The sequence below is a fragment of the Siniperca chuatsi genome, linkage group LG15 (assembly GCF_020085105.1).
Source record: "Siniperca chuatsi isolate FFG_IHB_CAS linkage group LG15, ASM2008510v1, whole genome shotgun sequence".
Taxonomy (NCBI): Eukaryota; Metazoa; Chordata; class Actinopteri; order Centrarchiformes; family Sinipercidae; genus Siniperca; species Siniperca chuatsi.
The window spans coordinates 14391929-14406928 of NC_058056.1; the positions used below are offsets into that span (position 1 = coordinate 14391929).

Here is a 15000-nt window from a genome sequence, read left to right on the forward strand (position 1 = left end):
GTCCGTGACACAAATGCCCTGGTGGAGGAATATGAGGGCACAGCAGCCCTCAAGGAGCTGAGCTTCCAGGCCAGCCTGGCACGTGCCGAGGCACCCAGCTTGCAGCGGAATCTGGCTGCCCTCTACCAGCATAAGTACTGCACTGATGTGGACCTCATCTTCCAAGGTACTTGCTTCCCAGCTCACCGGGCTATCCTGGCTGCCCGCTGCCCCTTTTTCAAGACTCTGCTGTCCTCATCCCCTGGCTATGGAGCAGAGGTTCTCATGGACATTGAGACAGCTGGCATTGATGTGCCCATGTTCTCTGCCCTACTTCACTACCTGTACACTGGGGAGTTTGGGGTGGGTGGAGCAGAGGATACTAGGCTGCAGAACGTGGATGTACTGGTGCAACTCAGTGAGGAGTTTGGTACACCCAACTCCTTGGAGGCTGATATGAAGGGCTTGTTTGACTACATGTGTTACTATGATGCTCTTCTCAGCTTTTCCTCAGACTCTGAGATGATAGAGAGCTGTAATGAGCGAGTGGCTGTGGCTGCAGCACCAACAGGGGGCTCAGGAGGCAATGTGGGCCCCGGGACCCCAGATGAGGACCTTAGGGCTCATAAAGCTATCCTCTCAGCACGTTCTCCTTTCTTTAGGAACCTTTTGCAGAGGCGCATTCGCACAGGAGAGGAAATGACAGAGCGCACATTGCAGACACCCACCCGCATAGTTCTGGATGAGTCCATCATCCCACGGAAATATGTGCAGGTTATTCTCCACTGCATGTACACAGATGTGGTGGAGCTCGGGCTGGTGCTGCGGGGCAGCCCCTCAGTAGGCAGCCTCGGCGAGGTGCAAGCCCTGGTGTCTGGGGGCCGTGGAGCCAGCACACGCACCGAGGAGGCCATGGAGCTGTACCACATCGCTCTGTTCTTGGAGTTCAGTATGCTGGCTCAAGGTAAGTCATGATCACACACATTTACAAAGCACATACACACAATCAGTAGTACGTGACAAGATAAAAAGAGAGATGTCTATACTTAGTGGTGCATGACTATAGCTGGGCAATATGACCTAGATCTATATGAAGAAATATTATCAGATTGACCTTTAACCATATATGTGATGTATTTTTTTTTTTTTTTTTAAATACATCAGTGCATGTATTTCCTCTCTCATATTGGCTCACTTCTGATATGTTTGTCCTCTTATATTACAGTTAAACATAACTTAAAGATACTGGACTATTGGTTAAACTTCTGTTCTGTCATTTTGTAGACATTTATTTAAAATTGTGATATGGGTAAATTTAGGAAAATAAGATGTTCATAATGTTTCAATAAATGCGATATATTTGTTTAATTGTCCAGTTCTACTTTTGAGTATGGTCTGCCTCACAATTTAGTTTGGTTTCATTCCTTAATAATGTGTCCACTGACTAACGTCTCAGCTTGGACAAATTGTTTTAGACCCCTAACACCAACTGTGATAATCTAGTTAAATAGCCTTTACCATTAAATACCGTAATTTGTCCCTCTGGACTGTCAAAATCGGTGTCGTTTTCTGTGGATTCAATAATATGAGTTGTATTTTGTTATAACTGGCTGGATTTTTTGTGAATTAATGCCTGGCAAGACTCAGGCCTTCTTTAATATCTCTCTCCATGCATTCATATAATGTGTCTCACACTCATTGTCTTAATATTCCACCCTTTCCTTAAAACTACAATTATGCATATGTTGGCATATGTGCAATATGGCTGTGCAGACCAAGCTAGTGTTAAACAGTTTGGCTGACTGTGATGGGTGTTAAAGCTGCGGCTGCCAGTAACAGATTGATATAGGCTGGAGGGTTTGTCTGTGTTTCCGGGGGGCAGACAGCTTACTGTCTGATACATGCAGCACGTCTGAGTTTCTATCAACAGCTCATCACTGGTTGTCTACTTCATCACTGGTCTATCTTTACTCGGATGACACTGTCTTTTTGACTCTTGCCACTGTTTCACAATGACCCCAGTAACATGCCAAAGGTTACAGCCATGGTTTGACATGGGCCAGTCACTTTGACACTCACCTCCTCCAGAGTGGCATGTCTGAGTGCTGTCCACTTTCCAACCTAACAAAGCTCCTCTTCAGTCAGAATAACCTTTGCAATATGCAATACTTGAAGCAGTCTATTTCAAATGCACACAAAAAGTACTGCATTTGGCCTGCCTGTCATGACTGTGTGGATCCAGAGAGGTTGTATGACTCAACACTGTTATCATATCCTATAACTATCTTATGTTTCATAGAGCCACGATAATGGGAATTAGTTTGTCAAATATCGAAATGGTGATATGAGATACATTAAATAATTTAAGCATACAATTTCACTGCCTAGTGCTGTGTAATGAAATCAAAAACAGTATTATTTCCAACTTAAAACACCAAGATAAAATGATATTCAGCATATTCAAATGCACTCAATATAGTTTTCAAAACACTTTAGTGATGCTGTTTTACAGTAAAAGCCCTCTAGTAACACCTCCTTGCTCTGTACCTTGCTTTCATCAAATTCTCTGTTTCTGAAAGGCTTTTACTGTGAAGCAGCTGCAGACACACAACATACTCAGATGTGTTTTAGCCTCTGTGTATGCTGTGCTAACACATGGATTTATAAAACTGGGTTTGAATTCACTATAAATGCATAGATTCATCAGTAAGCAGATATTGCAGCCCTTTACTAAGTATTTTTGTGCAAATTCACACTACAGTATTGATACAAATTTAGTATGTCATGCAGTCTCAATGGGTGTGGATGTTTGACTATTTAAGCTTGAAAACCACAACAAACAGCTGTCCAAAGGGGAAGCTATACGAACAACATAAGACTTTTCTGGGACACAATGCAATCTACAATAGTAAACATGCTTGTATAAAATCTTACAAAAGCATAGGATTAGTTGTGGGAAGCTGTTGAATTGACTGTACTGACTGAAGGGCCAAGAATCAGTCACCTTTTTAAGACCTGTGCAGTGATCTGAATAGTACTGCACACACACAGCTGGTTAGACACCACCTCGCCACCCTCTGGCTCTAGTGTCGCTCTCAGGGTCACTCTGGCAGATTAAGCCGACGAGCAGGCAAATAGTGTCATCCCCACACACCATCACATCCTCTTCTTTCCCATCCCCCCTCTCATTAACCCCCTACTTGAGGATATTTTTATCCCCTCTCCTCCCTCTCCCACTGTGCTGCACAGCTCTAATCAGTTCCCATGAAACCTCAATATGGAATGTGGTGAGATGGTTGAGGTTGACCCAGTGTCATTTTATCTCTTTGTCTGTGTTGGAACTTCCTCTTATTACCCCTTTTTATAGATCTCTCTTTTATGCCCTTTTTCACATTCAATTTCAAAAATCTTATACACTCCAAAGTAGAGCCCGACCAATATGGGATTTTTGAGACTGATACCGATTTTAGAGGGGAAACATTCACAGATTACCGATATGGTGGCCAATATAGTGAATTTTTGAGCTGGAATGAAAATAGACCTTTTCTGTGTGGATTGTGCACCGATTTTTGCACCGATATGCCTATGCAAAGGTACTCAGAAGGCTGCTTTCTCAAACAAATTAAATATTCTTTTAACATGTTAAATATACCTTGTCAACCAATTCTAGAAATGAACACTGAGAAAATAAAGAATAAATAAAAATAAAATAAATAGCTAAATAAACACCAGTACTGTATGTTCAAAATTAGTCAATTGCTGACCATTTGAACAAAGAATAAATAAAATAAAATAAAATAAAATAAATAAATAAACATCAGCACTGTTCAGTATCAGTCAGTTGCTGAAGTAGCAGAAAATGCCATGGAAATACTCAAATAAAGTATAAGTACCTCTAAATTGTACCAAAGTACAGTACTAAATGTACTTAGTTACATTTTACCACAGCTCTCTACTAAACCACATATTCTCTAACTTACTCTATCAAGCTATTAGATTCATGCTACAGCTTTGTTCCGATTCTTAACTGTTATTTCAATGAATTGAACTTGAATTGAAACGCTTGTTTTTGCTAATCAAAACACCTCATCTGTAGCAATATTTCACTGTTAATGTAATGGTCACTAACATTAACTCATGGTTCGTTGCTGCTGAGATAAACAGCGCCTCTGCTATAAACGTTCAGGGGAAACGTTCAACGTATCCGGTGAAAAAACAGGCTCCTGTGACTCCAATATGGAGACGTTATTTATTTACTTTCCAGCACCTTTTCACCCACGAGGTAACAACGTAGCGTGAAGTCAGGACTGGACAGATTCAAACCACCACCGCACCGTCATCTGCTGAGCTGCAGAATGATGAAGAGATGCTCTGATGCTGCTGACCGACAAACTATAGCTGGTTAGCTACCTCACTAACACAGCAAACAGTTGTGATATGCATGAGTGACGTGATGGTTGTCAAGGACAGCCTTATATTAGAGTTGTAGTGAAAGGGGGAAATGACCGCTTTGACTCCACTATGTCTGCTCAGCTGTGCACACAGCACTCTACTACGTGTGCTGCGCGGTGCTTAGATTATTGTAGCCATAGCGACGGCCCACATTTCCCAGCATGCACTGCCTAGTGCTGAAAGCAGTTGAAGTTAGCTGCCTTATGTAACAAAATGCAAATGTTACTTTTTGTTAGTGTTTGTAATGTGTCTGTGCAGAACATGGTGGGTTATGTTTATAGTCATTTTTGTGCTGGTTTATAGTTTTAACCATTAGTGAGGTAGCTGTTACATTTTAGCTGTATTTTACATACATGATATGAGGTCTTTTCTCTCATGTTCTGCTCTGCTGGATAAACTTTGTAGTAACACCAATATGTTAACAAAGGCCATTCTTCCTGCTTAATATACTGAAAAGAAAACCGTTTTATATCAGTGCATATCAGATAACATATATATCGATATATCTGCGATAGCCCAATATCGCCGGTTAATCTCGGCTGACCGATAAATCAGTAGGTTTATCGGTAGAGCCTGATCGATAAATCGGTAGATTTATAGAACCTGAGCCTGGTAGATTTGTAGAGCCGATAAATCGGTCAGGCTCTACTCCAAAGTGTCAAATCATCCTGGCATCTGTGAGTTGATTATGAAATGAGAAATTTGTCTGAGTTCATCCCACTGCTGGAGTCTTCAGTAGCTGCCACATCTCTTCAGGAGGCAGCAGAGAGGCTTATGTCAGGGGTTTCATATGGAGATAGCCCTCTCATCTGTCACACTGTCTTCCCCCTCGACTGCTACCCTCTGGCTGTGGGAAGTTGTGGCCCATGGAGGTTTTTGTGGAGCAGTTGAGCTCTCTGTGATTCGTCCTTATTAATTCTCAAGATGTGTATCCCTTTATGACTCCATCTCACTCAAATAGCAACCAATATTAAAAGCCTTATTAATTTTTCAAGTGCACCACAGAGATAATAGCCAGTTGGTGTGGTTTCAGCGTGTGCACTGTAGTACCTCCTCTCCCTCCATGCTCACTGATTGACCAGTGCTTTCAGTGCCCTATCTTGTTTTTGGAGTGTGTTGACTGAAGTCCCAGTCCTTGAGTGATCATCAGACATGATTTACATCCACAGGCTTGTTTACAGGCCATTGAGTGCAGTTGAAGTTTTAAGTGGCTTTGGAGACTGTGTGCTCCATAAACACGGAGCTCCAAATAATAACAGCAAGACAAAATGCATATGTCTTCCAAAGTTAGTGTAGTGTAGAGCTGGCTGTTGCTGTTCCTGCTGTTGTTTTGATATTCTTGTCAGTCAGCTAAGCTCCAGTGAATATGGTGTACCACCCGTAGAGAGAAGGGGAGGTGGGGTTAGTATTAGATTTAATGCTGATTCTAATCTCCAGCTCATAATAAAAGTGCTGCATTTTAAAAGACTGACTGTCGCTGTGAATTCTAATGGGCTAACACAGAGCAGAGCTGTTTGCTTTCCTGTGCCACTGGTCCCAAGTTGGGAATTGTCTGCCTTTGTGCATGTGTGCCTGTGGGTCTGCATTTAGGAGAGGGCAAAGATGCAAAGGTGAAAGACTGACGTGTGCAAAAGCACTTTCTAAAAGACAGACAGCACAGGGACGAGTGGTGGAGTCGGAGGCACAGATGTTGGGAATCCATTCCCTCTTCGTGTCTGTTTATAGCAGATAAAAAAGGCAAAGTGCCTGGGTCCACATTTCAACTTCATCTGTCTTCTTAACAATGCAGGATTTCCACCCTTCGTTTAAAACACTGCGGGTGTCTGCTTTGCATTTCTGTAACTTATTATTACAACTAAAAGGGGAAGTGCATGATAAGTGTGTGCATCCATGCATGTATGTGTATGCGCATGTACATTATTGTTTATATGTGTTTTATGTGTTAATCTTAAAAATGTGTGAGTTGTGCTTGGACAGATATGAAGCGTTGGATTCAAAAGCAAAAGCATCACTGGAGCCATCACTCTCAAGTCTGGTGTCCAGTTTCCAAGAGTGTATGTTCAAAGTGGTTGTTTGGGGACGGAAGGGCAACTTAGATCTTCTAGTTTAAGATAAGAGTTTCCCAGAGGAGCGTTGCTCCTGGCCCAACCATGAGCTGATGTTCAGGGTAACCTGGAATGAGGAAGTTGGCAAGCTCTAACTGGACGTCAGTCAGTCTGGTTTTATCTCCATGGAAGTCTGTTTTGTATTAAACGTTATTGATCAGAGAAAGGCTGAGAATAATTGTTGGGGTTTGGCATAGGTAGCTTGATCTAGCCAATCATGTTAATCTGAAGGGATGTTAGGGGGTTTAATTTTGCCTAAATGGATCCCTCTTAGAATAAGTGTGAGTTTGAGTGCCAGTGTAGGCTGACCTTTCAAAACTCTCTTTTTTTTTAAATGGCTAGAGCAGCAGGTACATAATTCCCTAAGCCTTCTGTGGCTTTTTAATGCATTTTAGAATTACGCACACAAGTGTGTACACATTTGCAAAGTGTGTGTGCTCTTGCATTGGCAGCACATTTCCTCAGGCTGCTGTGTTTACTCATCACGGTTAAGAGGTGGCAGCTTGAGACTGAAACACATCAAGGTATCAAAGGCATTTCTGTGGGTTGGTGTGTTACAGAGTTAAACCACTGCCTGCTGTTCTGGTATGTGCTCTGATTTAGGAAACGCAGCAAGGAGGATGTGGGGGCTACTAGAGGGAGACTCCCTGGGTCAGTAAATATGAGTCAAAACTACTGATGGTCTGGCAGTGGCTGGAGAATTACCTCTTGTATTCTAATAATCGTTCAGTAAAATTATTTTCAATTGTATTTCTTTTCTATTAGCTTCTGTTAAGTATTGCTGGCTTTAATTTCTGTACTTGTTTTTGGAATATTATACATTTGTGCCCATAATGTGCCCCATTTGATTGACTATCAAGGTGTAAATTGCTAGTATGTCTCATTGGCTCTCCCAGGTTGTGAGGACATTGTTGTGGAAAGCCTGTCTCTGGACTCACTCGTCCCCATACTGAAGTGGAGCTCCCAACCGTATGGCTCCAAATGGGTCCACAGGCAAGCCATGCACTTCCTCTGCGAGGAGTTCAGTCAGGTTGTCACCTCAGATGTTCTCTACGAGCTTAGCAAGGAGCACCTTCTCAGCGCAATTCAGTCTGACTACCTACAGGTAAGGAAACAGAACACCGCCTGTCAATCTCTTGTCACTCTCTATGACATCTCACAATGTGGAAGACAGATTTTCTGGTGTGGAGTTTCAGTAATGGGTGCCTGACTTATTCTCAATGATTGCTTGGTGAAAATACAGCAAAACACACAGATGCAATAACACAATCTCTGTCTCAATTACACATTATACACATATACACACCATGCACACACCGACGACACTCAGGGTCTCTGTGCCTTCATACCCAGAACCTAATCAAAGCTGAGCTGTCATCTGCACTGCCAAGCTACTCAGGCAGCAGACCAGATGGTTGAGTTGAAGTGTTGTAATTCACCTACACAAACAAACCAACCAGGCCTGAGTTTTGCTGGGACACCGCCGGAACATATTGCATTTTCACCTTATCCTCATTTAACAGCTTTCCAGTTTTGTTCTCGACAATATCTAACCTTGTCCTAATAATACTTTTGTGTCGTTCCTTCTCCCTGTCCTATATATATCTTTCTCTTTCTCTGTACCTTGGTCTCATTCACAGGCGAGTGAACAGGACATTCTCAAGTATGTTGTTAAGTGGGGCGAGCAGCAGCTTATTAAGAGGATGGCAGACAGGGGTAAGATAATACACTCTATAATTAACCTCTAAGCAGCCCCCTAATGGCTCTGTGGAAATTACCCACTTACCAAAGCCTCTAAAATACACTTAAAAGCATTACAAAAAGGAGCCAAACTTTACCCAAGTCAGCAGGAAGTGGCCTCAGTGATTGGTCATGTCATTGTGTGCTCTGACCTAGTAAGCAATTGTCTTCTGTAGCGTTTGTGGTCCAGGTTATTAGTCATCATATTGTAAGGGCTAGCAACCTGCTTTAGGAAGCTGAACCACACAGCAGGCAAGGCAATATTTATCCATAATTTGTTAAATTGAGCTTGCCTAAACAATGTGAAAAATAGCCAGCAGGTTGACTTAAAAGCATAATCATAGTTACTTAAATAGTCATGGTTATATCCATTATATTAAAAAGCTGCTAATGGCTGTTCCTGTCCTCATTTACCTAGAGCCCAACCTGTTGAGCGGCACAGCCCACAGCGTAAACAAGAGGGGAGTGAAAAGGAGAGACCTGGATGTGGAGGAGCTAAAGGAGATCCTGTCAGCCCTCCTGCCCTTCATCCGAACTGAGCACATCTTACCTTCCAACAGTGACGTCCTTGCTGACGCGGTCAGTACTCTGTCTGCCTTTTCTTAGTTGCTGTGTGTGTACAAGTGTGCACCTGAGTCATTGTGACCCTCATAAACTGAGCATTGATCCACATTCTTCACCCTGTTCACAGCTTAAAAGGGGTTTGATAAGCACCCCTCCTTCAGACATGCTGCCCACAGCTGAAGGGGGAAAAGCCAATGCCTGGTTACGGCAGAAGAACGCTGGCATCTATGTGCGTCCCCGCCTCTTCTCTCCTTACGTGGAGGAGGCTAAGGTAAAGCCCATTCACTTCTGATTAATGGAGCTTCCAGATAACGCAGGAAGCAGTGGATTATTTGTACCCCATATAGCTGTCATCAGAGAGAGTAGAGGTTCTGTGAAGAGGGCAGGCTAACCATTAAGAGTCTTGGGGAAATTTGTGGACCTGTTCATAGCTCAGACATGCTAAAATAATCCATGCCCAGTTGCTTTGCATACTCACCATTTTTTAATAGTTGCCTCCATCATCTTGACTGAAATTCAATTTATGTCCATTTGCACACTTTTCCTAATAATGTATAGGCCTTCCCAGGACCATGAATATTTATGAACATATCCCTAGACCAGAGAGTCATTATTAGATGAAGTGTCAATCAAGTGGAACTAATTTGCAAACCCTCGCAGTGTCCTTGAGTTTCAAATAGGACTTTTATTTTTTAGAAGTTCTGGTCTAACTTGCCCTCTCTCATCTATCTGTCCTCAGTCTGTACTTGATGAAATGATGGTGGAGCAGACAGACCTGGTGCGTTTGCGATTAGTGCGCATGTCCAACGTCCCAGACACGCTCTACATGGTCAACAATGCTGTGCCTCAGTGCTGTCACATGATCAGCCACCAGCAAATGGCAAGCAACTCAACCACAGCTCCATCGGTTGTGGCCAATGAAATTCCAGGTGGGCCAAAACATTTTCTGAATCAATAAATTATCAGGCTATTATATGAATATGAATGTTATTAAGTGAAAAGGTAAAAAATCCATTGATGTACGTGTTTGTATTGTGTGCATTCTTTAGTGCCTCAGCTGTCGGTGGTAAAAGGGATGATCCGGAGGCTGCAGGAACTGAGACACACAGAGCAGGTCCAGAGAGCGTATGCCCTCAACTGTGGTGAAGGAGCCACCGTCAGCTATGAGCTGCAGCTGCGGGTGCTGAGGGAATTTGGTCTGGCAGACGGAGCCACTGAGCTACTACAGGTTAGCAGAAACAAGAGTTTGTCCCCAGGGGTTAGAGGAGGATGAGCTGGCTAAGGCTGGGGATACTAACTGGGATGGTAAGGCCGAGGACAGACAGACCTCAGTAATACAGCAGACACAGACCTTGAACCCATGCAGATTAATCTTAAGAAAATCTTTTAAAATAGGGTTTGCTTTGTCAATACCACCATGGATATAGATTTCTTTAGCTCCTGTTTTGTGTTTTTTCAGAACCCATACAAGTTCTTTCCTGATGAACGGTTTGGAGATGAGAGTCCAATTCTGGCTCTGCGCCAGGTGGGCCGGTGTCGGGTAAACAGCAGCCCAGCCATGGATAGCATGTTCACAGAGCTGGAAGGGGTAGCGGGCTTCCACCCTCCACTACCTCCTCCACCTCCCCCATACCACCCCCCTGCCACACCCAGCCATGCTCAGCTCAAGGGTGCCTGGCGACCTCGTGTGCCCATGCCAACCCCCACCCGTTCCTTCTCCTACCCCTGCAACCGCACCCTGATCCAGCGCCATGCAGCCACCAAGCATGGCAGCTCGGACTACTCCTCTGTGCCCAGGCCCCAGCCCCCAGACTGTACCAACCCACAGGCTATGGGCCGAGTTTTGCTGTCAGACCGGCAAGCGGTGAGTGTGTGTGTTACTTCCTAGAGTTCTTGTGCTACATTTGTGTTTATTCAAATGAGGCTTCATAGTTTGTGCCTGGGATCATGAATAGCTCAATTGTCAGGTAACGTCACACATTTGTATCTGTTTTCCGATGCAGATGGGCATGGAGCCTGTTATGAGGGAGTTCATGCCTGACATTGCACTGGGTGTCTCGGTCATGTCCCTGAGGGAGCAGCACATGGCAGAGATGGACAGGGAAGGCCCTCACAGCCCAATGGGCCCCTCAGGCCACCATCTGCCCCATTTGCCCTGCCCTTCTTCCCGCCTCAGCCATGGCCACGGTCCTGGACATGGCCATTCCTGCAAGAGACACGCTCCTGAACCCAAGCTGGAGGCTCAAGCCGAGTTCCCTGACCTATATGACTTCTCCTGCCGACCTGCAACCCCGACTTCTGCTCACCCTCTGCCCTCCTTTGCAGGACCAGACCTCTACAGCCACAGCTGCACCCCTTCCAGTTCTTATCCACCCCCCTACATTTCTGACTCTCAGTCCCAGGGCCACCTGCAGGGACGGACTGCCCCAGACCCACTACGTCTGGATGTCCTCAGTATGACCTCTCAGAGGCATGATGGAGTCCTTGCCAGCCCCTCTGGGGCCCAGCCTAGGATGGGACACATCCCAAGGGGGCGATCAAATGAGACAGACCTGACTCATGGCTTAGGCCATTTACGGTCTCCCAGTGGGAACATGGACAACTATGAGGAGAGGCACACAGGACCTAGAGATGCCCCAGAGGACATGGTTCTAGCTGGAGAATCATCAGGCCTAGGGCCCCTCCAGCAGCCTCACAGGAACAGTGTCAGTGAGGAGATCGCCAGAGACCGCAGGTCACCCAGCAAGCCTGACTACCCTTATAAGAAATCTGCACTTTAACCCCAGTTGAGGACCAGGGGTTGAGTTAAGAAAAGGGAAATCGTGATGAATGGTCATCACAATGGATGGCAAAGCACTAAATGTGTGCCTGCGTATGTGTGTGTGTTTGAGAGGAGCAGGGAAAAGGGGTGGTCGATGGTTGCTATTTATAGGATCTGTCCTTTTGTCCTACCTCTATCACACTGTGCTATCCATCACACAGTCAGAGTATGGGAAGAGTAAGAGAGATGTAGGTTAATTGTTGATGCTTGTAATTGATCTCCGCAAGCCTGCTTAGTCCTGCTGGTTTAGAGGATGACTCAAGCTCTACTGGGGTGGACTGGTCTCTTGAGTTGAAGAAAGAGGTTAGCTCTATGCTGTGTGAATCCTGCATGAGGAAATCACAACATTAGATGTAGCTCAGTTATGAACTGATGGTTTAACAAAGACTATATTCATAGATTCTGTTGTCTATTGATTATTTTCAGCATAGAATGGGGAGATGGTAGGATAGGAAACTCAATTTACACAAGCGAACAATGGCACACAGTCTGGGATAAAGTATTGTGATAAAATCAAATGTAAATTAGTCAGGCTTTGTTCTTTTCCTTCCATGACTTGTATTTCCATTTCTTCCTGTAGCATGCCTATAGCAACCCACGTTACTAGTTTTCCCCTCCTGACCTTGGTTCTGCAGTGCTGATGAATACCGGGCCAAGGCTTGGTCACACAAAGCAGGAATTGGATCTTACAGGAAGTAGGTCATCAGAGCTTGTCATTCTCCTGTAACCCAGTCTGATAATTGTGTCAGGCTTTAACTATCACAGCCTCTGAGTGTCTAGCTTAGAGGCAGAAGCCTCATTTTCAGAGAGGGGATGGGGGGGGGCAGGAGGATCGGCGGCAGGTTCATTACTGAGATACAGTGGAAAATATAGGGATACCATGGCAACTGACGTACAGTGATCAGGTGCAAGGAGTTTGTTGGTTTTTCAGCTGGAACAGGTGTGTGTGCGTGTGTCTGTGTGCGAGGATAACTTTAATACACACAGGTGTTTAGACAATCTCAGTACTGTACACTCCCATCTTTAGTCAGGTCTGTTTGTACATATCAGAGAGTCTTTGGCACAGAGTGTGGTGGTCAGTGTGCGGAGCTCCTTGTTCTGTTTAATCCAATAGCATCAAGTAATCAAATCTAAAGCCTTAATCAGTGCTTGGAATATTTTGTTTTAGCTACCTTTATTCAAATAAGTATGATGTCATTATATCGCAACCCCTGTTAATTGTTTATTTGACTGTTCTGTTCACTATGGACACATTCACTGCAGTGTTTCTGGGTGGTAGAGGTGGATTTCACTGAACCCAAATGCTAAAACCATGTGTATATACATCAGGCCTCCATCTCGCCACCTCATGGGAGGTTGTGGACCTGCGTAGCCAGTGTTGATACTGTTATATACTGTTAAAGAGCCACAGCGGCTGTAGCTCCACAACCCTGCAAGTACACACATAAAAGCCTGTTACAGCCAACAGCTGGCATACAACCTCACATATGAGTATCGTTGCACTGTAGGAGCCACCTGTCTGTTAGATGAAGGGAAAAGGAACAAATGAAATACGAACAAAAGGAATCTTATATTGAAGAGAAGTTGGCGATTGCTGGCTCATATCTCCAATGGAAATTGTATATAATGAATTGAGTTCCACATGATCTGATGAATTTTTAATGGTTTCTATCACATTTTAGTGGTTGTTGAAGGTTTGTGTTTTTACTGTAGTGGACAACACTGTGTACTTGTCTTTGTCATGAAATCTCACTAAGAATGTGTGGTATAAAACATAAAGATTGTGTCTCAGAATTTATTTTGTTCTTAAACGTTATGCATTAGGGCAGTTTGTTCAATGTTGTAGGTGATGTGGATTACCATGTTTGTAGAGATGTCCATCCGTCCGTCCCCCATTTACTTTACTTTCAAAGTAACAGGAATATGTAGAGGATCTGAAGACATTAGCTCTCAGCTTAGCAGTAATGAAGTTGCCAACCAGAAAATTAATTTTTCCATCTAGGTTGCTTCATTGGGAAAAAATGCAAAACTCCAGATTCCTCCCTATGTTCATGTTGGGTAGTTGTTTTATTTTCCAGGACAATGTTCCATTGAATAAAAGCCCTTGTTTTGCTCTTTGCTGTAGAGAAGTCAGTGCCTTCCCCTGCCTGCGGCTGGGCTTTTATTGGAGAAGTGACTTTGATGTCTATGCAAGCTCTTTTCTACCAGCTTACCAGCCTGCATCAAATAGTCCTTTGAAATCTCATGTAGCTCGTTTTGTGTACATAGTGTCATTTAGCACCTTTTTGAAATTGAACCATCTGAAATGTGTGATTGCTTGTGTTGAATTATAACAGGTACGTTGTACTTGTATGGTATCATAGAAAACATGTTTGTAGATTGATATTAAGTTGCATTTAGTTTCACTGAATCTATTTTTCTACTGTCACCTCAAAAGGTGCATAACAGTGGTCAACTTGGGCATCCTCAAAATAAACTGGTTTGATATTACGGAATTCATTTGATCTCAGTTTATTTGGAACATGAATCCACATAAAACAGTGATATTTATTCACATCACTTTTACAAACAAGTTGTCTTAACAATTTAAACATACTGACATTTAGCTCAGTCAAAGTGTCATACTGGACATGTGAAGTACACTCAACATTATAGCCAGACAATTTAATCTTTTTAAAGCATACAGTGCTGAAACAATTTATTTTGTTCATAAATGTTTCAAGTAAACTTTCATTATGAGCTAAAATGTTAAGGCATCATTATAATCAATAAAAAATGGACATGAACCTCTAACCTCAAAACTCAATCTCCCAATCCTTCACCCTAGAAGTAACCCTTAATACAAGTCAGTACTCTTTGCACCAATTGTTCAAGCATTAGGTTGCAGCAAGAAGCCCTTTATTCAACAGAGAAAAGGGTGATCTTCCAAGTAACACATACATTCAAAGCACCATATGACAGCAGCGTGGCCTCTGTGTTACTGGTATCCTGTATTGGTTCTGCGTCTTTTTCTAGCCCGCAGCTCCTCAAAGAACTGATGTACTGCTTCGACTGTGACCGTCTGATAAGAACAGGGAAGAAATGGGTCAGGTTTGAAATATGGATCAAGGGCAAAAAAAGACCAACATTACATTAAGTAAATACGAATGGATCAAAGACCTCATAGGTGTTGGTCTTGTTATGTTTAAGTCTAATTGTCCTAACTATTTGCACTTAAACATCCATTTCTCACCTTTCTTTCAGCAACACACTGGTCTAAAAAAGCAGTGATCGAAGTTGTCAGCTCATTGAAACCTGAGGGAAGAACACATGATTCATTAGTCTCAATCAATCGCCTCT

At 43.4% G+C, this 15000-nt stretch overlaps 2 protein-coding genes across 5 annotated transcripts in view; one reads left to right on the forward strand and one right to left on the reverse strand.

The window, feature by feature from the left end:
* Positions 1–14156, forward strand: part of btbd7 (BTB (POZ) domain containing 7) — a 22589-nt gene extending 8433 nt beyond the window's left edge. For all 4 annotated transcript variants that reach the window (XM_044167685.1, XM_044167682.1, XM_044167684.1 and 1 more), the window contains 9 exons: positions 1–943; positions 7433–7641; positions 8177–8252; positions 8695–8855; positions 8968–9111; positions 9580–9769; positions 9890–10068; positions 10300–10704; positions 10844–14156. The exon at positions 1–943 is cut by the window's left edge and continues 200 nt beyond it. In XM_044167685.1, the coding sequence (XP_044023620.1) occupies positions 1–943; positions 7433–7641; positions 8177–8252; positions 8695–8855; positions 8968–9111; positions 9580–9769; positions 9890–10068; positions 10300–10704; positions 10844–11620 (3084 nt within the window). In that variant the 3' untranslated portion in view covers positions 11621–14156. The remainder of the gene's footprint in view (positions 944–7432; positions 7642–8176; positions 8253–8694; positions 8856–8967; positions 9112–9579; positions 9770–9889; positions 10069–10299; positions 10705–10843) is intronic.
* Positions 14157–15000, reverse strand: part of LOC122862296 (putative E3 ubiquitin-protein ligase UBR7) — a 6344-nt gene continuing 5500 nt past the window's right edge. The window contains exons 11-12 of the mRNA XM_044167690.1: positions 14894–14955; positions 14157–14722 (exon numbers count right to left, since the gene is read on the reverse strand). Coding sequence (XP_044023625.1) covers positions 14639–14722; positions 14894–14955 — 146 coding nt within the window. The 3' untranslated portion in view covers positions 14157–14638. The remainder of the gene's footprint in view (positions 14723–14893; positions 14956–15000) is intronic.